This window comes from Cucurbita pepo, chromosome LG14, assembly GCF_002806865.2.
Source record: "Cucurbita pepo subsp. pepo cultivar mu-cu-16 chromosome LG14, ASM280686v2, whole genome shotgun sequence".
NCBI lineage: Eukaryota > Viridiplantae > Streptophyta > Magnoliopsida > Cucurbitales > Cucurbitaceae > Cucurbita > Cucurbita pepo.
This window is the reverse complement of record NC_036651.1, coordinates 3,434,767-3,457,065: the sequence shown is the minus strand read 5'-3', so window position 1 is coordinate 3,457,065 and position 22,299 is coordinate 3,434,767. Positions and strand designations below refer to the sequence as shown.

The window sequence follows — 22,299 nt, the reverse complement described above, 5'->3', positions numbered from 1 at the left end:
CTAATAAATAAATAAATAAATAGGGTACGTTAGAGATTTTAGGCATAGATTATGAATATAATTTTCGTCGGGAAGAAATCTCTTTCAGATCCCTCTCCTATTCTCGTAAGAATTATTCACCTCGTTTTAGCCGTTCTCTATGAATCCGACTAAATAATAAACATCTTTAATTCTAAGCTCAATAAAAAACACCGAAGAATTTAAAATTTAAAATTTTTTTTAGAGAGTTCGTGATTTTAATTGATACCCTCGAGTATAAATTAATTATAAAATATCTATTTTATTCTATAAAGTGGCCACCTTCATTTATTACAATATTTAATTAAGAGGGAGAAAATTGAAGGATGATTTTAAATAACTCAAAGAAAATCCCTCCAAACCCTAATTGAAATGAACTTAATTTCAACCTAATTTGAAATTTTGAAATGATAAAAGTCAAAATTATTTATTTCATTTTTTAGTGTCACGCTATTTAACGAGTGTTATTGAACTAAATCCTCCGCTAATATTTATTTCTAAAATATCTAAATATTTATCGAAAACAACTTATAATTATAATTACTTTTAAAAAAATATATTTTTTTTGGATTATACATTAAATAACACAATGATAAACTATATAATTAATGTGAACTTAAATATAATTCAACGATATATATTATTATTAAATCGTTGCATAATTGTATCTAAGTTGAACATTAATATAAAATTTTAATTATGGTTTGTAATTACATTGTAAAAAAGAAGCAACAAAATGTAATAAAATAAATATTATAAACATTATTAATTAACCAATAATTTTAATCTTATTATATAAATTAAAAAAAAAGGACTAGTCATAGAACGACACGTGGGTACATTGTAAGCCGTTGGATGAGGGTGGGAATTTAGTAGATGATGGATCATCCCGGAAATGTGTAAGATAGAAAGAGGAAGAGAGAGAAAGAAGAGAGAGAAAAGGGGTAATCAATCATCTCTGCAACAAAATCAGAACATACGAAGAAGAAAGCGTTTTGTTCTTTATTTAAGTTAGCGCCACCGTTCCCCATGGCGGCGTTGCAGGTTCCATTTTTACACACACACACACAATCTGATTCCCAATTTTTTAATTCATACCCTTTTCTCCGCCCCCTGCCTTCCGATCGCCGTTCGGAGGCTGTCTGTTTTTTCTTTTTTTTTTTTTTTCTGATATGGATTTTAATTCAAAATTAGGCGTAATCTCTCCGGTGGAATTATGGCCGGTTTTTTCCCACTAGGCGGCGGCGGCGGCGGTAGCAGCGGCGGTGAGATTATTCATCCAACCGACGGATTACTTTGGTACAAGAATTATGAGAGCTTCGAAACAGAACAACAGCAACAAGGTGGAGAAGGGTTTGTTTACTCCGGCGAAAATTCGCCGGCGAGATCGTCGTTGGTGATGGTGAGATCCGGCGGAGAAGGCGGAGGGAAGGTTATTAGCTGCCAAGATTGTGGGAATCAAGCGAAAAAAGATTGCGTTCATATGCGATGTAGAACTTGTTGTAAAAGCCGTGGGTTTTTGTGTGAAACCCATGTTAAAAGTACTTGGGTACCCGCTTCCAAACGCCGTGAGCGGCTGATCCGTACTACCGGCGGTGACTCCAAACGCCCTAGAGACACCCACGCCGCTTCTTCCGGTACGATTAATTTCTTATTTTTAATTCAATTTTAGTTTTTGAACAAAACCCACATCGATTTTGTTCATGATTTACAGAATCAAATTTTTTTTTTTTTTGGTTTTAGGGTTTGAAATAGGGAATTTCCCGCCGGAAGTAAACTCCACGGCGGTGTTCCGATGCGTACGGATGACAACATTAGACGAACCCACCGGCACCGATCAATATGCTTATCAAACCGCCGTCAACATCGGTGGCCATATCTTCAAGGGCATTCTCTACGACCACGGCCCTGATCAACAACAACCACCCATCTCCGCCTCCCCGGATGGCGGAGCCCTCCTCATCACCACCGCCGAGTCCGCCGCACTGCTGGATCCTCCGCCGTCATACCCAGCTCCACTGACCAGCTACATCCCAGCCGGTACGCAATTTTTTCAACCCCCGACATCTTAGCCGACGGTTTTCCGTTAGGGCATTGTGATTAAAAGAGAAATAGTGGAAATTGCAGGCAAAGTATATAATTTTTCATGAATAAATTTAAAAAAAAAAATGTAATTTTTATTTTATTTTTTGCATTAATTCGCCGCCATTGTCGGAACTTGGTGTCCTGCTTCCCCGTACGGTCGCCGGCGTTCGAATTGCTCTTCATTTTTCTACTTAAATCGCCGATTTAACCCTAACCCTTAATTTTAATTAATTTTAATTATTTCTTCTTATAATAATAATAATAATAATAATAAGGGAAATTAGGAATTATTCTTTGTTATTTCAATAATTCATTTCATAGCTACTCTATAATTGTCTGACAAGTTTAATTGGTATTTATAATTTGACAGTTAAAAGATATTAAAATAAATTTTTTTTTTTGTTTTTTTGTTAAAAATATTAGGATATGCAAATTAATATAATTTTAGGGTTAATTTTAACAAAAGAGATAAAAATGTAATTTAATTTAATTTATAAATTCATATATATTTTTTTAATTTTTCTAATATTGAAAAATACTAAATTAATTCACAAATTAGCGTTATACTATGATGTTTTTTAATGACACGTTTACATGTCATATTAATTGATAACCGACTTGAACATAAAGAATATGTAACGCCCTGTACAAGGATTTAGATCAGAATCTAGGATGTGGTTTTGGGACTGATACTCGAGTAAAATAAAGGTATATGAATAAACTGAAACCACATTTGAATAAGAGCCATTTTGAAGATATAATAACTTTAAAAAAAAAAATTAAAAAGAGATTATCATATTTCTTTCATATTTCTTTCGGTGATTCAAAGCTCGTTACAATAATGAAACTTAAAAAAAAAGGCAATTTCTCGAGTTCTATGCAACTTTCCAATAAAATCTAGCTTTTAAATCCTATATATATATATATATATATATATATATATATATATATATATTTTGTTCGAGTTGAATTCATAAAATTATAAATGTTTGATGTTATCGTCGTTAATTTATAATAAAATTAAAAAAAATACAAAATCCATATAATTAATAAACAAAAAATTTAAGTAATGGAAAAAGAATTTGCATAGAAGAAGAAAATAGAACCTGCATGCATTGAAAATAGAACGAAATGGAGGCGGCGGCCGCCGCGCCGGAAAGAGGAAACTTGTAACAGCGGCGGCGGTGGATTGGGTAGGTGGAGAAATGGGAAATAAATAAATAATAATAATAGAGAAAAAGAATAGATAGGGTTCACGTGAAATAGGGATTAGGGGATTAGGGTGGTGGTGGCAGTGGGAGCTTAGTATATTTAATAATTAATGATGCATATCTTATCTTATGTTATAATTCAATTCATTTAAATTACATAGCATAGGGATGTAGCATTTTCAGTTCTACCACCCTTTTATGCAATAATATATATATATATATATATATATATATATATATATAACGAAGGAGGAGGAGACCTGACACCATACGAGTCACATAGAGAAATCTCTCCTCACAGATGAACACGACTCTCCACAATAGTATAATATTGCCTACTTTGAGTATAAGCTCTCATGACTTTATTTTGGGCTTCTCTAAGAGGTCTCCCACCAATAGAGATAGTATTATTTGATTATAAACTCATGATCACTCCCTAAACAAGCCGAGGTGTAACAGTAAACTCCTGGCTGGCTGGACTATTACTTCTTTCACTCTTTCACTGCTCATGAGCCTGACCCTTTTCCTCGGCTTGGCCCCTTGTTCCACTTTCATCCAAGCATCTGAAGTATAACAGTAGCACTGTGACATAAACGTTGTAAGTCACTAGTCGTATCATTCTAAGCTCAATTTCGAGTCAAGTATGATATCATAATCTGGTTGTGGATAATTTTATGCAGAAGGGTCTTGATTTTGAGTGTTTTTTAAAGGGTGTGAAGGGTTTTTGTTGAAGGAAGAATGGGTAGAAAGTAATTGTTGTTCTGAAAAAGCATTTAAAAAGAAAAAGGTAAGGATTTTAGTGAATCTTTGGGTAAGAGCTCTACTTCTTGTTTTTGTAGGCCTTTTATATTTAATTACAAACCCTAGAACATTACCGATTGTGTTCATCATCGTTACATCACAAAACTATTCCAATCCTAAATATTACCAATTGTCCTCGGTCTCATGCTTTTTAGGATCCAACGTAGAATTACTTTAACCTAAATATACTTAACTTTGGAGTGCCTATGACTGAACCACGAAAAAATGAAGACGTACCTTGTTGGTATACGTAGTAACTATCAACTCTTTTAAACACTTCTTACACTCCATATCTTCAAAATTACTCTTATTCAAATGTAGTATTGGCTCATTTGCGTACTCTCATTTTCTCGGGTGTTATATCTCAGGATCTCTATATTTATTGAAAACACGCCCACAAACTCCAAAAATATAAACACACCCACCTGCGCAAAAGCACCTCAACCAAACGATTCTTGATCCATATGCCTAAACTAGTTAAGTTGTGTACGGGTTGACCAATATTCACTGATCTAATTAGAATATGAGATGGTTTACGAAGCTGCAACACTTGAGCCGAGTTTCGCGCTAACCATACTTTTTCCTTCTTTTTTTTTTAATTTATAAGAAAGTTTAGAACTTTTGGAAGGGCATTGAGTTGACAGCACTGGGAGTTGATGTATAATAATTGAGGCCAAAACAAAAGCTCCAAAAGAAATGGCTTTTGGGTTTAGTGATATAGGGTTAGTGTGTGAGTAAGTGCTAAGGTACTGCTTGCCTTGTTGGTTGCACAGAAAGGAACAGATGAGATGCTGCCATTGGTAATGCTTGGACAATCCCTATTGTGTTTGGGGGCCAATTCTTTACACCTCTCCCTATGTGCCATCTGGCCATGCCACTTCCAACCTAATACCAAATCAAAACCATTTCGTTTAGGGTTTAGGGTTTACGATTTCAAAGAATCGAAGAAAGTGACGTTATATGATTATAAGCAAATAAAAGAATACAACGACTTAAATAACATATAACTCAAGGTAGGAAAAAGTGATAACTAATCGGAGAGGGGAATAAAGCATTCTTTATAACCTCTCCTTAGTTGACGCGTTTTAAAATCTTGAGGGGAAACCCGAAAGAGAAAGCCCAAAAAGAACAATATTTGCTAGCGATGAGCTTGGAATTGTTGCAAATGGTACCAAAGCCAGACGCTAAACGATGTACCAACAAAAATGTTGGGTCTCTAAAGAGGTGGACTGTGAGATCCCAAATCAGTTGGAGAGGGAAACGAAACATTTCCTTCTAAGGGTGTGAAAATTTCTCCCTAATAGACACGTTGTAAAAACGTGAGACTAACGGTGATACATAACAAACTAAAGCAGACAATATGTACTAACAGTGAACTTAGGTTGTTACCTCTATAATACATTTGAGGTATTTTAGTCATGACGGGTGTGGACATGATTTTTGGTGAGCGGTGATACACTCCCATATTGACACAACATGAAATAGTAAAGACCTATCTAAGATGTTGAGTTTAAGACTAAAATAGGTTTAGTTGTTTTTTATTTTGATTTCATGGTCAGAGAGTTTGTTCTTTAGGAGCATATCTTATACCCAACTGAGGATTCTCAATACTCAAGATACTTCATTTCATAAACATCATGATTTCTGAAGAAAGAACAAATCATTACATTGTAAGAACAATGGTAGGGATCTTTAATTCAAACAAAAAGCAAAAGATGAAATTTCTCTCCCCCAGAAAGGCTCTGACCAAATTGCATTTTGTCTGGTTCATTAGCTGCAGACTTCTTCCAGATTGTTTGGACCTTCATGAGTCTAAAAACTGCATCAGGAGGAGGCAAGGTGAGAGGTTAGATGTATTAACAGTGGTGCATTGCAGTTGTTCGACGTTCTCGGTCGGGGAACGTTTCAGTCAGCTAGTTTACATTCTTTTGCTTTCTCTTGGCCTCCACAGCTAATAATAGCCGAGCGTGTTTCCTTTTGGCTTCCTTCAGCTCCTTCTCTAAGCTGTCAACCTGATTTATCACAAAGGGAATTGAAGCATCACCAATATAATTACAATCACGTTATAGAATAAACATGGCCTCAAATTTGATCATCACTTCAAGTTATGAAACAAGGGCATTGTTCTGAATGTAAACTATATATATATATATATATACTCACCAGTTCTTGCAATTCGATTTCGTTCTTCGCATGTTCTTCGCACCTGTGGAACACAGCCTTGAGAGTTTAATCTGATTGCGAAATAGATATAAGGAACGAGCAATGAAAGGAAGGTTATTTCTTCAGAAAAAGCAGAAAACCAAACACCAACCAACACATTACCGAAGACTGAACCAGCCCAATCTCACCGCTAGCAGATATTGTCTTCTTTGGGCTTTCCCTTCCGAGCTTCCCCTCAAAGTTTTTAAAACGTGTCTGCTAAGGATAGGTTTCCACACCCTAATAAAAAAAATGCTTCGTTCCCCTCTCCAACCAATATGGGATCTCACAATCCACCCCCTTCGGGACGCAACGTTTTCACTAGCATTCGTTCCCCTCTCCAATCGATGTGGGATGTCACAATTCACCCCCTTCGAGGCTAGTGTCCTTGCTGACACTCGTTCCTTTCTTCTATCGATGTGAGATCTCACATAATTGGTGCTCCAACAACTAAATCCCACTCAAGCCCCAAAGAGGATTGAATTAACAATTTTGGTCCAACAACTAAATGTATGTACTCCCACATGTTTTTTTTTATAAAATTTGAAGCTATCTAGTATTTAACTAACGAAAAGAAAAAAAGTTGCACGAAAGGTTTAGGATATAAAATACCTCATAAATAGTTCAATATTCTCTTCACAGATACGATCAACAAAAGACTTTCCTGAGACATCAGAATCTTGGGTAGTGTTCAGTGCATCGTTGGAACCCTGGAATGTATACAAAAGCAAGAAAAAGGCATTACTTCTGTTCACTAAATCAGCAGCTGCAAGACTAGCCATCGAAACTTTCAAACATATGGATAACTATTGAGATTTAACATGTGGTCGGTACGTAATCATATTGCAACTTCCTGATTTTGTTTTTTTGTTTCACTCGAGATCTTGTTCAAACATTACGATAACTGAATGTGAAACAGGCACACGAACAGTTTTCAGTGTTATCGCGAGGGACTCCAACTTCTTAAAACACGGTAAGAACCATGATTCTCATATGCTATAAAGAATGAATTGGTGTAATGCATTTATTCTAGGATACTAACTTTGGGGAGACCATCATATTGTTCCTTGGCCATTTTGTTCTGAATGTTAGCGGCAGGTCGAATGGACGCTTGGCTATTAGCCCGATCCTTCTGCAGATTATGTATACCTGGAGGATTATGTCCCACTAAGTGACAGCAAGATCTCCTGCCACAAATGATGCAAAGTCTATCAAAAGGAATGGTCAACAAAAAGAAAACAGTATCGCCATTTTAAGGGATGATACAATTCCCACGAGTGGAATAACGAAAAACGTCTCCAGTTTAGTCAGTTTAGCATCAAGTCATATGCGAACTGTGAGGCCTCCATTTTATATCTTCAAGCCTTTAGGCAATAAGTTGAGAAGAAAGTTCATCCCATGTCAAAGTTGTGAAACAATTTGGTAGATAATCTTGCTACTTATCCATATGCATTTGAAAGAAGGCCGAGAAATGTAAGAAACTTTACGTACCAATACTCCATTACCATTTGTTTCAGCCTAGTTTCAAGCCGGATATATGCAGACGATCTCTCAAATCCCTGTTTGTCATGCACTGGCTCTAAGAAGTTTGCTTCAAGAACTCCTATAAAAGATATGCAACACCAAAAAAATAATAAGACTTCAAAGAAAAACCTGATGAATGATCGGAAAGGAAAAAGTAGAAAGCAATACCCACAACACCAAGCCCTCTTGAACTGCCATCACCAGTAACTTTCCAGAAGGGCTGTAAACGTCGTAGATGTTTCGGTTACTAAAATGGTTGTTTGTTCATAATTATACAAGGTATATCCAAATATCTTTTCACACTACCATAATAAGTCGGTTTTTGTGATACACGTTGAACCCGCAGACTCCAAGACCTGGTGCCTCTTTTATAAATCCAATGGTTGTATCCACTGAGACCTTAAGCCACACAATAAATAAATCAAAAGACAATGTATAACCACATCAAATTTCCTCTCTACCCTAAGTTTTTTTTAGGGAAAATATCGCCAAGGTTCAAGAACATAGACGCAATGATATCGTACTAGCACCACTACCTCCAGGTTTACTGTAAGAAAAGATTACTGTGCAATGTTTGTAGTGATAAATTAGCATTAGAGGCAAAATTATTTGATGCTTCAACACAGATTGAACAGAGAACTATAACAACCACTATTTTTTACAGTAGAACAATTCAATCTAACCTCTTTGGCTATGGGTATTTGAGGTTTATATATAACTACTTTTGAATACTTCAAGTCATCTGCAATACACCGCTGCTCAACTGGCTTTCCCCTCAGGATGATGTTGAAGTTCGTAAATCTTTTCAGATATAATATTGAAATATATGCCTATTAAACAGTGAGAAAATTCAAAAGTTTTCAGGCTGATGGAATTATTGTGAAATATACAACCAATTTGTAGAATTAAAATAAAAAGTTACCCGTAACGAATAGCGGATACGATAAGAAATATGTGATTGCAATTCAGCAACGCTTTTACGCAGTTTTCTCAAACCTCCTTGATTAGCTTCATCCCTCAACCGTATGTCCTATTATCAAAGATCGAAAGACATTTATAGATACTTTTCATGCAACTCCATTTAAGTGTACACTGAACATGATCCTCTAGATAAAAATCTCAAACCAACTATTTAGAAAGCTTTGCACATTTGTTTGAATAAACGAACGTAAAACCTCCCTACTTGAACCACAAATTCTTTGACAATGAACAAACTTATGGTTCTAAAATGTACTAACTTTGCCTTTACTGCATCCAAATCAGGCTATTTCCTTTGTAAGAAACCATAGGTCTTCCATTGCCACCCATCAACAATGTGAAAGTGAAATGAAGCTTATAAAAAAAAAATGCAAAATACCTCATCATCGTCGTCGAAATTCAATTCATAAATGCCTTCATCATTCAACCAGAGATTAAATATAATAACTTTTGTTCCATGACGTCCAATATCCTCAAACTGCAGATGAAACCACAAAAAAGACAAGGAAACTAACAAAATAATAAAAAACTAGTATTACATGGTGAAACTATGTTTCTTGGAACATTTCCCCCTTATAATTACATACTTAGCCACTGGAAGTTCAATAAATTGAATGGATACATACGAACCTGTATCAGGAGGTCCTCCTTTGATGCAAAAGGAGACCATTCGAGGATAGTTTTCAAATTAGAAGACCAATCATCTTGAGAGCCGTTAATTATTGGTTCTGCCCAATGTCCCGAAATGTCGAAATCAATCTGCAATGAAACCAAACAGAAAGTAAGAAGTCTGGCTGTTAGGGGGGCTGATGGCAAAGGCGGAGGCCAGAGGGGGAAAATAAAATATTAAGACAAAAAGAATATTACCATTGGAACAATAACATCATCCTGGCCGGTCATCCGTAGAAAGGTATAGGATAAAAGGCCAACACTTTGAGTTGCAGTGCTAGTTGATATAAGAACACAAGGGAAAACATAATTAAAAATCAGCATCGAAAAAAAAACTTCAAAACTTATTGCATTTCTCACAAAAGGGAACAGAAAATGAATACATAGATGATGAAAATTTGAGTTTAAATATTCCACTAAGATATGTTATAACTTGCCACCAATGGCTTCACACGGCCTGACATAAAAAGTCTAGCAGAGACAATTAAGTGAAGTCCGCACATGTTCACACCAGCAATTTTAGGAGAAAGTGCACGTTGAGATTAAGTTCTTTAAGTCTTGAGGCAAGCGATGGCATTCATGCATAACTTTGACCCTTGTCAGTCAGAGTACGAAGAAAGAAATAGAGGCATGCTTTCTATGTCCTACACTAAACTTTTTTAGGATGTGTGCACCCAGGTTGCGTCCTACTGACAAACTTTAGAAGTTTGAAACAGTTTTGATATCAAATGATCAATTTAAATCCTAAGGCTAAGAATTTTTCTTTCTTCCTTATGAATAAGAAAAACAGTAGTTCTGGAAAATCGAGGTTCTACTGCATCAAATTATCACTACAAAATATTAAATTATTGCTCACTCAGATTCTAACCGTAACAGCTCAAGCCTCCTACTGCTAGTAGATATTGTCCGCTTCAGCACGTTACGTATCGCTGTCAGCCTCACAGTTTTAAAACGCGCCTACTAGGAAGAGGTTTCCACACCCTTAATAGGAATGCTTCGTTCCCCTCTCCAATTGATGTGAGATCTCACACTAACATCACTACAAAATATTAAATTCAAATCGCACATAGAGGTACCCTAAGCAAAATAAATAATGTAACTGAATAGAGAATGGTAAAACAAGTTTAAATTTAATTGAAAAGGAGAAGGTGCAAAGACAATGCATAATTAATATTTTACTAGAATTTCTAGAACAAGAGGTACCCTCCATGAATCGCACGAGTGAAAACAATTGCATCGGCTCCAAGTCGCATGGTGCTTGTTTTAAATCCATTCCCATCTAGAACACACACGAGTAGGATGTCACGACAAAGAAAAAACCAAAGCAGTATATTTGGTTACAGAGTATCTAGAAAAACAGAAAACTATTTTGATGCCTTCGAAATTATTCAAACATCTGGTTAGCATCCAAAGATGAAGTTGAAAATGATTTGTATTTTGGAACGTAGAAGCGAAAGCTATCAAGTGTCTGTTGGTTTGAGATCTCAAAGTAGCTTAACATTCTAAAAAACATTCAATGCACGGAAAAAGGCATGTGTCTGGTGACACAACGTTAGGAAGAGACAGATAAACATTTCATGTACTCAAAATTTACACAAGAAAAAAACTGAACTAACTAAGAAATAAATTTCATAAAGTTTGGACTTGAACCTAATGAATTTACTATTAACATGTACTAGCCCAACCTACTGCAAGTAGATATTGTCCGCTTTGAGTTTTCCTTTCAAGGTTTTAAAATGTGTCTACTAGGGAGTGATTTCCACACCCTTATAAGGATTGTTTCATTCTCCTTTTCAACCGATGTGGGATCTCACAATTTTGTAACAGCCCAAACCCACCGCTAGAAGACGTTGTCCGCTTTGGCCTGTTATGTATTGTCGTCAGCTTCACGACTTTAAAACGCATCTACTAGGGAGAGGTTTCCACACCCTTACAAGGAATGTTTCGTTCTCCTCTCCAATCAATGCGGTATCTCGCAATCCACCCCCCTTGGGGTCCCAGCGTCCTTGTTGGCACATTGTCTGGTGTCTGGCTCTGATACCATTTGTAACAGTCCAAACCCACCACTAGTAGATATTGTCCGCTTCGGCCCGTTACGTATCGTCGTCAACCTCACAGTTTTAAAACGCGTCTACTAGAGAGAGGTTTCCACACTCTTATAAGGAATGTTCCATTCTCCTCTCCAACCGATGTGGGATCTTACATAAGGTAAAGCTACGAACTAGAAGAGCAAGAAAAGAAATTACATTGTCCTATTGTTGTGTTTGACTTCTTTGAAGAATATCCCAGACTCATACATTTCCGGATGCCATCAGGATCCATTCCCCCACCATCGTCTGCATCAAATATCACTTGTTCATGTGGTTAGATCCAAAACTAAACAATGGAACTGCATATCATGAAATTAACAAGAATAACACAATACCATGGAAAAGTAAAGCTGGAGAGTTATCCTTCATTATATCAACTTTATCAACCTTCACAAACGTTGCCCCATTGTGTATCTGAAATTGATGAATGGCTGTGTTTACAGAAGGCCGCACCATAGTCGAGTAATTTACAATACTTCATCTATATGACTTCCTTCTTTTTGTCTTTCCTTTACATCACTACTGTATCCTTTTAGCCATGAAGCACAACTTAAGAACTCTGCACCTCCCGTTCAACATGATCAACTAATATTCTATTTTTCATCCTGCTTGAGTCATAAATTCGAGTATCTGGGACGTAGAACCACAACACTTCACAAGATGCAAACCAAATCGAACTTTTCGTTTCAATGTTAGAAGTTTTGGGGTTTTTCATGTAACAACTAACAGATATTGTCCCTTTAAAAAGCGTATGTTAGAGAGAGGTTTCCACACCCTTATAAGAAATATTTCGTTCTCCTCTCCAACCAATGTGGGATCTCACAATCAACCCCCCCCTCCCCCCGCCCCCGTTGGGGGCCCAGCGTCCTCGCTGACATTATCGTCCGGTGTCTGGCTATGATATCATATGTAACAGACAAAGCTCAACGCTAGCAGATATTGTCCTTTTTATACTTTCCCCTCAAGGTTTTAAAACGCGTCTGCTAGGGACAAGTTTTCACACCCTTATAAAGGAATGCTTCGTTCTCCTCTACCAACGTGGGATCTCACACTCCAGCAACAAAAATTGGCTTGTTATTCCATATAGTTAATTTAATTGGGTACGAGTTCAAGAAGCACTAAACGTTTTATAAACAATAACATACCTCGTCCACAGCATTATCCAGAAGTTCAGCAATTGCTGCATTAGATGAACAAATGTAAATTGAGGGACAAAGGAGAGATAACTCAAAGCACACCAGAAGAACCACATTCAAGATATTGCTCAGCCACTGAAGAATCAACGCTTTCGAGTAAACAAAGCCTTACCGCCCAACGCCCATTTGTGGGAAGTAGCATTGGAATGAAGAAACTTCGGATGAACTCGAGCATGCTCCAATTCTCCTGTTATGTTTTCATAATCAGCATCGCGGAATCAAACAAATAAATACAAACATTAAACGCAGAACAAAGGATAACCATCAGCAGCAGGTATAGGCCTTGCGGTAAGACCGACGTCGAAATTTCCGGCTTTCCAAAAACAGCGGCTATCAGCGGCTTTATCATCCGATATTGATAGTAAAACCGGCGTAGAACTGCCTCGACGCTCTTGGAGTCTCGTCTGAGAATTCGACGCTAGTTTGTTTGAAACTGTGTTCGCTGCAGGCTCATCATCGTCGCTGCTGGTTAAATCCACCACAGCTGGAGGATTGCTTGCCGGCTTCGGCGGCATCGGAACTTCGACGGAGTTCAACCACGAGCGAGAGCCGATCACAAAACTATTAGCCAAATATGATCTGAATTCTGAACTTCAAAGCTTATCAAAGCAGGTATAAACGACGTCGTTTTGAATATATACCGATCAGTTCTAGAAAAAACCCCTCGGTCCGCAAACCGATCAAATTGATCGGAGATTAGTCGCTCGTTCAGAAGATCTTTCTTCACCAAATTTGTTCCGTTAGGTAAACTTCAACTTCTTCTCATACTTCTCCCTCAAAAACTGTTCGTTTGTTCTTCAAATCCTTTCCGTAGCTTGCTTGTTTTACCTGTTTGATTCTTTATTCTGACTGATGTTTGGCTATCCCTAAAGTTGAGGAGATTCGGGAGCTTCGTCTCGGTCTGAATTACTGATTTGTTATCGTTATCGGATTGTAGATAGCCGAGGGGTTTCCTTCTAACTGATTTTGTCACTACTCAATTGAGCGTCTTTTTTCCAGCATTTTATGACTTTGGAAATGGAATCAAGCAACGATCCTGAGAATCAGATGATGATCGAAGGAAATATCGCTCAGAATATGAAGATTGATCCGGAGAGAGCTCGGTTTCCATGTTGCATTGTGTGGACACCTCTTCCTGTTATTTCCTGGCTCGTTCCTTTCATTGGTCACATCGGCATTGGCAGAGAGGATGGAGTAATCTTAGACTTCGCAGGCCCCAATTTTGTGTGTGTCGACAACTTCACATTTGGCGCAGTCGCTCGGTATCTTCAAATCAACAGCGACAAGGTACCAAAATCCATGCATGATACTGTGATCGGAACCTCTTTCCCTACTTTTTTGGCTGATTTTGTTGCAATCGATATGCAGTGTTGTTGCATTGTCACTCACAGAAGTGAAGAAGATGAATTCAGAGAAGGAGAAATTTCAACATGGGATGATGCATTGCGGAGGAGCACTCAAGAGTTCCAACACCGATCCTACAATCTCTTGACATGCAATTGTCATTCCTTTGTGGCTAATAATCTGAACAGACTTGGGTTTCGCACAGGTGGATGGAATGTGGTGAACCTTGCTGCTCTGATCTTCCTCAAGGGTCGGTGGGTCAGTAAAGGAGCTGTAATCAGGACGTTGTTACCATTTGTTGTGGTATTCAGTATTGGACTCGCACTGGGCGGTACTACTTTCCTTACCTTCTTGGCATTCTTCAATGTCTTCCTGGTTGGTTGGTTCATTCTTGGTACTTATGTCTTCAAAAACTTGGTTCAGTTGTAATGTTTCAACATTTTTTACATTCTGGATGCTTTCCTTCGTTGTATTTGTACACATCCTTGTTATTTTGTTGTGCACTTCATGATCGTGCAATAGAGTTCATGAATTCTAGTAAGTTTGGTTGAAGATTATTAAGAACACTGTCTCCATTGGTACGAGGCTTTTTGGAGAAACCATTATGCTCAAAGTGGACAATATCGTACTACTGTGGAGGGTCATGGTTACTAACATGGTATTAAAGTCATACCCTTAATTTAGTCATGACAATAGAATCCTCAAGTGTCGAATAAAGGGTATACTTTGTTTGAGAGCTCCAGAAAAAGAGTCGAGACTTGATTAAGAGAAGGACTCAAGTGACAAACAAAATTGTATTGTTTGCTCTCCGACTAGATAAATAACTTTTTTCTGGGCATTCAAGAAATCACAATGTTACACCAGGAAACTCCTCCTAGCATGAAGACAAATAGATAAAAAGCTTGTGCTTCCCTCTAAAATGGAAGGGAAGGTAGCTTGAGAGATTCAACTTAGGACCCTAGAATGAACAAATCACCCCACACAAAACAAGTACTTTTTTCTTTTCTAACAAACACTATGGTATGGAAGCTGCTAAACCATTTGAAACTAATTTCCTTTGGCTGTACAGGTATCCAGGATGAAAACTGAACACTACTATTCTTGCTCTATACCTTTGCTTGCTTACTCTTGCTTGTGCTGTGTGTATAATCATATCACTGAATCCATGGTTGATAAGTGGCTAGAAGTCAGCTTTTTGTTTTTATCAAGTTAACCCCCCCAGTTGAATTGACTTGTAGAAGTTGTGGGATTACATACTGCTTCAACTGATAATCGCTTCATCATATTTGGACACGGGTCGTCGAAGTTGCTGTTCGATACGGTAACAACGCATCTCTCCTTTCCCACGCATTTCTGCAGAAGAATGAGCAAAAAAAGTAATTAGTAGCTGTTTTTATCCAAGGATCTAGATCTTCTTGCTATTTGAATACTAAGTGCTAGATAGTATCCACAGGAGTTTGTTCTTGGAACCTTCTCTAGAATGGCATGTGAGGAAGGGGCATGGCAACTTCCTTGCTGGTAGCTCCCGCAGGTTCCCAATGGGGTTCCAAAGCTCGCGAACTTGATGGAAGAAATGTACTGACCTGGATCACAACTGAGGTGAACTTTGGGTGTACGGAATCTTGCTGTATTTTGCCAGTTCTTGAAAGTTGGGTGGAATTCAGAAACATCAGCACAAACACTTGTTACCAATCTCTTCACAATAGAGATTCTCAAGGGATTTCCTCCAACTTCCTCGAAAACCACCAACAGGTTCTGTTCTGGCTTTAGCCAAGAACGAGGTACATGATACCTAAAACCAAATCTTGGTCGTTTAATAAAGTACTAGTTAAGTCTAGATAAGGAAGTTATCATGGACAATTACCATCTTTGGGTTGGTTGGCCACAGCCTAGCTGACACTTTGGAGGCCTAAATGCTGTAGCATAGTTGCATCGACTGCAATTACCACGAGCAAACGCTGTCCAGTATCTTCCGATACTCTGCCCATTAATCCATATTTGACCTTTCCCCATTCCATCCATGTCCAAGGCCAAAGGCTCCTCTCCATCAGGAGCATCAAAATAAGCCTGCAAAGTTCAAGAGAGGTAACATCCGTGTCTTCAACCAGAGTTTGCGTTTGTGTAAAAGCTTGAATCGTACGTTTTCTTATATTGTTACCTTGTGCCAAGTTAACGGCTGAGGTGTTTGGGCAGCCATTGATGCTTGCATCCATTCAACAGGAGAAAATCCACTTGGAGATATGAGATCCATGGCTTCTCCTTTCAGCCCAACCTGTTGTAAAGTGGCAGTGAACGGGTTAAGAAATGTTTCTTCTGAACCAATGTGGACCCAAGAAATGAAGTTTATAGGTACCTGGTAAGTCCACTTCTGTGAGGATAGGTCCCATTTTCCATGGCGAAGCCCATAGAGAACAACTGGACCAAGGATTCCTGTGTTCCATGTCTCAAAATGTCCTCCCACATTCTTCATAGAAAACAACAAAGATTAGCATACTAAAAGAAGACTTTATGCTCAATGGTTAGGTTCGCTCTGTTTATCTTACCGGTAATCCAACAGCGACACTAAGCAAACCAATTTTGTTTGTTCCGGCTCGCAAATTAACCTTCCCAGAATATGTGAACCTCCTGTTCTTTCTTGACCCGGAGACAGAACCTAATAATAGCGGATGGTGAGTTTTATCAATCACAAAGGCTAGGCAGGCATTTGGCGAGTGAAAGTACCCGAAAGCTGCCCGTTAATAAAGATGTGCACGGCATGGCCTGACGATTGAAGAAGCAGAGTGGGCAATTCTCCTCCATGTAGAAAGGGTTCAGAGGAACTGATATCTATGCTGTAAAGATAGAGAGGTCTGGTTAATGGAATCAAACTTCTGAAGTTTGCTTACCGCATTTTTTTCTGATTGACTATGAATTATAAAATGCCAATAACTACGTAACAGCCTAAGTCCACCACTAGCAGATATCGTCTTCTTTGGACTTTTCCTTCTGGACTTCCCCTCAAGGTTTTAAAACACGTATGTTAGGAAGAGGTTTTTCACACCCTTGTAAGGAATGTTTCATTCTCCTCCCCAACCGAAGTGGGATCTCACAATCTACCCCCCTTGGGGGCCAGCGTCCTCTTTGACACACCGCCCGGTGTCTGGCTTTGATACCATCTGTTACAGCCTAAGCCCACCATTAATAGATATTGTCTTATTTGCTTTCCCTTCTGGGCTTTCCCTTAAGGTTTTAAAGCGCGTATGTTAGAGAGAGGTTTACATACTCTTATAAGGAATACTTCGTTCCCTCTCCTGCCAATGTAAGATCTCACAAAACCGTTTTGTCAATTACATTTAGAAGGATGAAAGAAACACATGTATCACCTGGTTATGTACCACAAGTAGTCACTCGTGTCCCGAGTGACGTTTATCTGCTCCAATAAACCAGGAGAAGTCATCATTGAGCTGTCATCTAGTGAAGATATATCTTCAAAATAACTTTCCCAGGAAAGCGTAGTAGATTCTGCAGGCAACATTCCCATCTGTGAAGTTTGAACTCCAACCTAGAGGGATGTTTAAAAAGGTGACATCGATAAGTTCAACCTGAACTTCGATTACAGATCCTATGAAGTTATACTACTAAGCTCTCTAATGGTCGAACCTTTGCGGTATTGAAAACCGCATTTCTGCAGTCAGGAAGGATGCTGATCGACCAAGGAGGTAAATTGTAATGCCTGTTATTGAACGAAACTCTCGCAAATGATTTCGTATCATAGTTTGATAAAAATGCTGCACATCCTCCAGATTCAGAAGAGTATACATGAGCCTGATGCAGAGAAAAAAACGTAAGTTTTCAACTTCTGACTTAAAAAATATACAAACGACATGGACTATGAAAAGATGTGCAGGATTGGAAAACCTGTTGATTATTCCCTAATGAAGTAACTATAGGATCAGCTGAAACCAAAGCTGGCTCGCACAATTTAATAGTCTTGTGAAGCTCCTTCAGATGACCATATTTCGGTTGCCTCAATAGCCCTGTGAATCAGTTGAGTGAGAAAACCTTTCAAAATCAATCTAACAAGCATGCTGGAATGCTGGTAAAGCTGATATCTCGTATGCTGAATTTCCTTGTCCCATGTTTCTGACAGAAACCTTGGTGAAATTAAGCATATAATGTCGAATTCTCACCATACTCGTCGATTGGAGCATCGTAATCGTAGCTGGTAGTAATGAACGGACCCCCGGCCGTGCGTCCGAAGTTCGTCCCACCATGGTACTGTATCATATAGAAACAAGAGAGGATGATTAGTATTCAAAACATTCTGAAACTCTTAGATTCCTGCTAAAGACAACCAACCATATAATAATTCACTAAGGATCCTCCTCTCTGAATGAATCTAGCCACTGCAAATGCCATGTCTTGAACCGGCCGTTGATGCAACGGACCACCGAACTCGGAAAACCTTCATGTTTGATAGCAAGAGAACAGAATCAAACACAGAATACAGTGATTATGCAGTAAGAAGTGAGTCAAAATTGGTGTTAATGTAGAGATTTTACATACCAACCAGTCCAAGCCTCTGTCCACATTGTTGGTTTGTAGGGTTTGTTGGGAGAGAATGCATCACAGTAAAACCCATTACATGTGTTGATCTATGAGAAAACAAGAAAGTGAAACTATAAACGTTTTGGATTTGATTTTGGTAGTGAAAAGAAGAAATAGTTAAGGAATGGAATGGGTACCACTGGATCAGGTGCATCTTCTTCCTTGCACATAACCCATGGGACTCCAGTTTGTAGTCCAACAGCCATGTTTGCTGCCCAAGTCATGTAGTTATGACCAGCTGCCCCAAATAACTTGCTTTGTGGTCCATACTCATTCTCAATCTGCAACATTTCATACACCATTTTCTCTTTCTCATACTTTACTAAACAAGTTTTTAACCAATGGAATTGAGATAGTTAATCTTCAACTCCGAACTCGCTCATTTCAAGTAAATCAAGTTAAGTTTTACACTAACTTAAGCTTGATCAGTGCACAAATTTCAACTCGGAGCGTTCATGGGTTAGGTTGGATAGGGTTGAAAAAATCTTTCGGGTGAACTCTAAATTTTGGGTTGGTTGGGATAGTGACCCGAACAATCCAAATAAAATTCACAATTCACCTCAACACAACCAACCCAACTCCCAGTACTCAAGTTGAGTTGCAAGTTGAGTTGGGTTGAGTTGTTTTTTTTCTTTTATAAATTATTTATAAAAAAATCTTACATATTCATAATATATGTTATATTAATAATTAAAATCAAATATTAGACCATGTATCACTCATTTAAGTATAAACATTTTTTTTTGAAATAAGATATTATAACCTTATTTTCTTGTGAGTTAGGTTGACCTGACAAAAAAGAAATATTGACTCGCAAATTAAATTTTTTATTGGCAAAACTTCAACCCAAATAAAAAAAACTAATCCGACCAGATATTTATAAGTCGAGTGATATGAACACCTCTAATTTCAACGTTAAGAAAANCTCCCCCAAAAGGTAATGGATTATCTAGGAGTGCAAACCGGAGAAAAAGAAAAACCAAAAACAAAAACAAAAAAACATATTCCAACTTAAACATATATTTAAGTTTAAGGTCAAAACTTATGCGTCAACAAATTTTTTATTTTTATATTAAAAAATTAAAAAAAAAAATGCTGATTATAATAATAACATTTTAGAATTCCAAAAAGGAAAAAAAAAACAAAAAAACAAAGATTATTTATTTAAGGTCTAAAACTTTATTTTTTAAAAAATATATATATGGAAATAAAATTATTTAACGCGTGAAAACACTTCGTTTGACTAGAATCTTGAATACTTTTTCCGAAAAAAAGAAAAAAAAAACAAATTTAAAAAGGAAAAATAATTAATGCTTTCAAAAAAGAAAAAAAAGCACAAAAAAAGGATTCTTACTTGAGCAAGGATGATGGGGCCACCTTGAGACTCGAACAGCTTCTCGCTCTTCATTATCCCCACTATCTTCTCCGTAAATCCTTGCATGGCGTTCTATATCACCATAACCAAACACCCCCCTTAATTATCATCATCATCATCATCATTATCGTTCTAATTAACAAGAACATGTTCCTTTTAAACAATGATTTGGATGTTAAAACCTTAAAAGCTTCATTATCTGTTCTGAAGCTAATCCCAGGAACATACTTCAGCCAAACAGGGAACCCTCTGCTCCAAAAAACACCCAATAATCCATCCATTATCAAATCAACCCAATTGTTCTTACCTGCACAATTCTAGAGAGAGAAACTAATAATAGGAGAGAGAAACTGACCCAAAATTCCACTCTGCACAAACGTATGGCCCAATGCGGAGATGTGCGTACAGCCCTGCTCTCTGTATCGTCTTGATAAACCTCACCAAATCGTATCTCCCTTCAAAATTGTACTGAAAGAAGAAAAACAGTTCCAGAAATCAGTGGTGTTAGGAATAACCGATTTGTGGCATGATACTGTAGATGATATTGTAGCTTTGATCCTAAGCTCTCGTGGCTTTGTGTTAAGCTTATAAACTCGTGATTATTCACTAAATTAATCAATGTGTGACTCTCTTCCACCAATCTTCACCTCAAACAAAGCACATCATAGAGCTTCTCCAGACCTATGGAGTGTTCGAACAATCTCTGTTTAATCGAGGCTCGACTCTTTGGTAGAACTCTTTGTTCGACGCTTGAGTCACTTTTGACTACATTTTCGAGGCTCACAACTTCTTTGTTCGACATTTGAGGATTCTATTGACATGCTAAGTTAAGGATATGACTCTGATAACCGATTAGGAATAACTGATCTCCATTGTTACGAAGCATTTTGAGAATTTCAAATCAAAATCACCAGAACTTACAGTCAAAGTAAACAAAGAAAAATGAAATGAAGCTAGAGAATCGAGTTACAATGCCAGGATAAGGCTCGTGAACGTTCCAGAAAACGTAGGTTTCCACCACGTCTAGGCCTCCATTTTTGGCTTTCTGAATCAGATCTTCCCACATCTAAGAACAAAAAGAACACCAAAACAGAGGCGAAATCAAATCAACTTATAGAGAGAAGAAGAACAGCGCAATTTAATTTGCGTATAATAAAATTACTTCAGGAGTGCTTCTAGGGTAGTGGATAGAGCCAGAGAAGAGGATTCTCCGTTGGCCGTTGATGAGAATGGCCTTCCGATCGTACGTGACAGAGCAGTGGATGAAGTGGAAACCGGCTAAGAGTAGGGCGATTAGAAGAGTGATGGAAATGGAAGAGTCGGCCGCCATTGCTGAAGCTTGAAGAGCGTCCTGTTACTCGCTGTTGTTAGAGAGAAATGGGAATGGGAAAGTGGAAGAAACAAGTGTTAGAGGAAGCGATCGTGGCTAAGAGAGTGGGCGACACTAAGTGAACAAAAACCGCATTGCCTGCCTAATTCCAAAACACCCCACACACACTAAATACAACAAAACCGACCATCCATTCACACTGTATGATCCAATAATCCGACCAAAACTATCCAACTCAAATCATAAAAATTGGATCGAAAATAAGAAAAATATTTAGGTGAACTCGACGAACCCGAACCCGAACCGTACCTATTGATTCGTAAATGTTTGGTATACAAATTTTATGAAATTTTAATTATTAATTTTAAATAATTAAAAAATTAATTTGACAGACCAAATAGAGAGTTGGGTTAGATTAAATATAAACACTATTCCGGTGGTCGGAGCTACCAACTTAACCTCTATAACTTGTAACTGATAGGACAAGTTATTTTAAAATTATTTTAAAAAAATAGCTACAAGTAAGTTTAAAAGGTAATTTTATTAAATAATTTGAGGAAATTATTTTTTAATATATATATATATATATATATATATATATATATATAAATAAAGGTAGAATATATGGTAGAATTTGTCCAAAATCCTTTTGATATACTACCATAAATAACATATATTTTTTTTTATTATTATTATTCATAAAATCGTGGAAGTAATGAAGATAATAGCATTTATTTTCAATTAATAATTTTAAAATTGGATGATTTTAAATAATGTGAAAATGATATTTCATAAATAAAACGGCAAAAGTACAAAAAAAACCCAGAAGCTATGTCGGAAAAATTACATATAATATAATTATAAAATTACAAATATTGTTGCCTACAAA

At 37.4% G+C, this 22,299-nt stretch overlaps 4 protein-coding genes across 7 annotated transcripts; 2 read left to right on the top strand and 2 right to left on the bottom strand.

The window, feature by feature from the left end:
• The first annotated feature begins 919 nt into the window (after window positions 1-919).
• On the top strand, window positions 920-2,203 carry LOC111810615 (protein SHI RELATED SEQUENCE 1-like). Its single transcript, XM_023697346.1, has 3 exons — window positions 920-1,062; window positions 1,213-1,655; window positions 1,762-2,203. The coding sequence occupies exons 2-3, from the start codon at window positions 1,235-1,237 to the stop codon at window positions 2,088-2,090; spliced, it is 750 nt and encodes a 249-aa protein (XP_023553114.1). The 5' UTR covers window positions 920-1,062; window positions 1,213-1,234; the 3' UTR covers window positions 2,091-2,203.
• A 3,499-nt stretch (window positions 2,204-5,702) lies between these two features.
• LOC111810030 (protein MICRORCHIDIA 2-like) lies at window positions 5,703-13,340 on the bottom strand. 2 transcript variants are annotated; one of them, XM_023696565.1, is made up of 18 exons: window positions 13,037-13,340; window positions 12,887-12,961; window positions 12,724-12,758; window positions 11,914-11,992; window positions 11,735-11,824; window positions 10,692-10,767; window positions 9,687-9,765; window positions 9,450-9,578; window positions 9,199-9,297; window positions 8,764-8,871; window positions 8,525-8,671; window positions 8,148-8,240; window positions 8,010-8,061; window positions 7,809-7,920; window positions 7,360-7,504; window positions 6,930-7,027; window positions 6,279-6,321; window positions 5,711-6,127 (listed from the first exon to the last, which is right to left on the bottom strand). In XM_023696565.1, the coding sequence occupies exons 1-18, from the start codon at window positions 13,287-13,289 to the stop codon at window positions 6,029-6,031; spliced, it is 1,812 nt and encodes a 603-aa protein (XP_023552333.1). In that variant the 5' UTR covers window positions 13,290-13,340; the 3' UTR covers window positions 5,711-6,028. The 2 variants fall into 2 exon arrangements, with proteins under 2 accessions (XP_023552334.1, XP_023552333.1); XM_023696566.1 differs by lacking the exons at window positions 12,887-12,961; window positions 13,037-13,340 and having other exon boundaries at window positions 5,703-6,127; window positions 11,914-12,208.
• An 87-nt stretch (window positions 13,341-13,427) lies between these two features.
• Window positions 13,428-14,619, top strand: LOC111810031 (protein RTE1-HOMOLOG-like). Of its 3 annotated transcripts, XM_023696569.1 has the most exons (3): window positions 13,428-13,518; window positions 13,774-14,061; window positions 14,143-14,619. In XM_023696569.1, the coding sequence occupies exons 2-3, from the start codon at window positions 13,780-13,782 to the stop codon at window positions 14,545-14,547; spliced, it is 687 nt and encodes a 228-aa protein (XP_023552337.1). In that variant the 5' UTR covers window positions 13,428-13,518; window positions 13,774-13,779; the 3' UTR covers window positions 14,548-14,619. The 3 variants fall into 3 exon arrangements, with proteins under 3 accessions (XP_023552337.1, XP_023552336.1, XP_023552335.1); XM_023696568.1 differs by having other exon boundaries at window positions 13,774-14,619; XM_023696567.1 differs by having other exon boundaries at window positions 13,712-14,619.
• Window positions 14,620-14,891: 272 nt separating this feature from the next.
• LOC111809926 (beta-galactosidase 3-like) lies at window positions 14,892-21,675 on the bottom strand. The gene is made up of 19 exons (XM_023696401.1): window positions 21,243-21,675; window positions 21,051-21,146; window positions 20,436-20,548; window positions 20,263-20,329; window positions 20,060-20,152; window positions 18,843-18,986; window positions 18,664-18,752; window positions 18,457-18,562; window positions 18,288-18,375; window positions 18,016-18,134; window positions 17,758-17,922; window positions 17,481-17,659; window positions 16,840-16,949; window positions 16,662-16,771; window positions 16,472-16,582; window positions 16,277-16,390; window positions 15,983-16,185; window positions 15,589-15,910; window positions 14,892-15,471 (listed from the first exon to the last, which is right to left on the bottom strand). Exons 1-19 carry the CDS (start codon window positions 21,408-21,410, stop codon window positions 15,328-15,330), a joined length of 2,541 nt encoding a protein of 846 aa, XP_023552169.1. The 5' UTR covers window positions 21,411-21,675; the 3' UTR covers window positions 14,892-15,327.
• Window positions 21,676-22,299: the final 624 nt, after the last annotated feature.

Coding starts and splice junctions, on each gene's coding strand:
- LOC111810030 (XM_023696565.1), bottom strand. CDS start 13,289: ATGCCGCCGAAGCCGGCAAGCAATCCTCCAGCTGTGGTGGATTTAACC. Junction 11,825..11,913: donor TCCAGCTTTACTTTTCCATG/GTATTGTGTTAT, acceptor TATTTGATGCAG/ACGATGGTGGGGGAATGGAT. Junction 7,028..7,359: donor AATATGATGGTCTCCCCAAA/GTTAGTATCCTA, acceptor TATACATTCCAG/GGTTCCAACGATGCACTGAA.
- LOC111810031 (XM_023696568.1), top strand. CDS start 13,780: ATGACTTTGGAAATGGAATCAAGCAACGATCCTGAGAATCAGATGATG.
- LOC111810615 (XM_023697346.1), top strand. CDS start 1,235: ATGGCCGGTTTTTTCCCACTAGGCGGCGGCGGCGGCGGTAGCAGCGGC. Junction 1,656..1,761: donor CACCCACGCCGCTTCTTCCG/GTACGATTAATT, acceptor TTTTGGTTTTAG/GGTTTGAAATAGGGAATTTC.
- LOC111809926 (XM_023696401.1), bottom strand. CDS start 21,410: ATGGCGGCCGACTCTTCCATTTCCATCACTCTTCTAATCGCCCTACTC. Junction 17,923..18,015: donor CATTAGGGAATAATCAACAG/GTTTTCCAATCC, acceptor TCTCTGCATCAG/GCTCATGTATACTCTTCTGA. Junction 15,911..15,982: donor GGCCAACCAACCCAAAGATG/GTAATTGTCCAT, acceptor ATTTGGTTTTAG/GTATCATGTACCTCGTTCTT.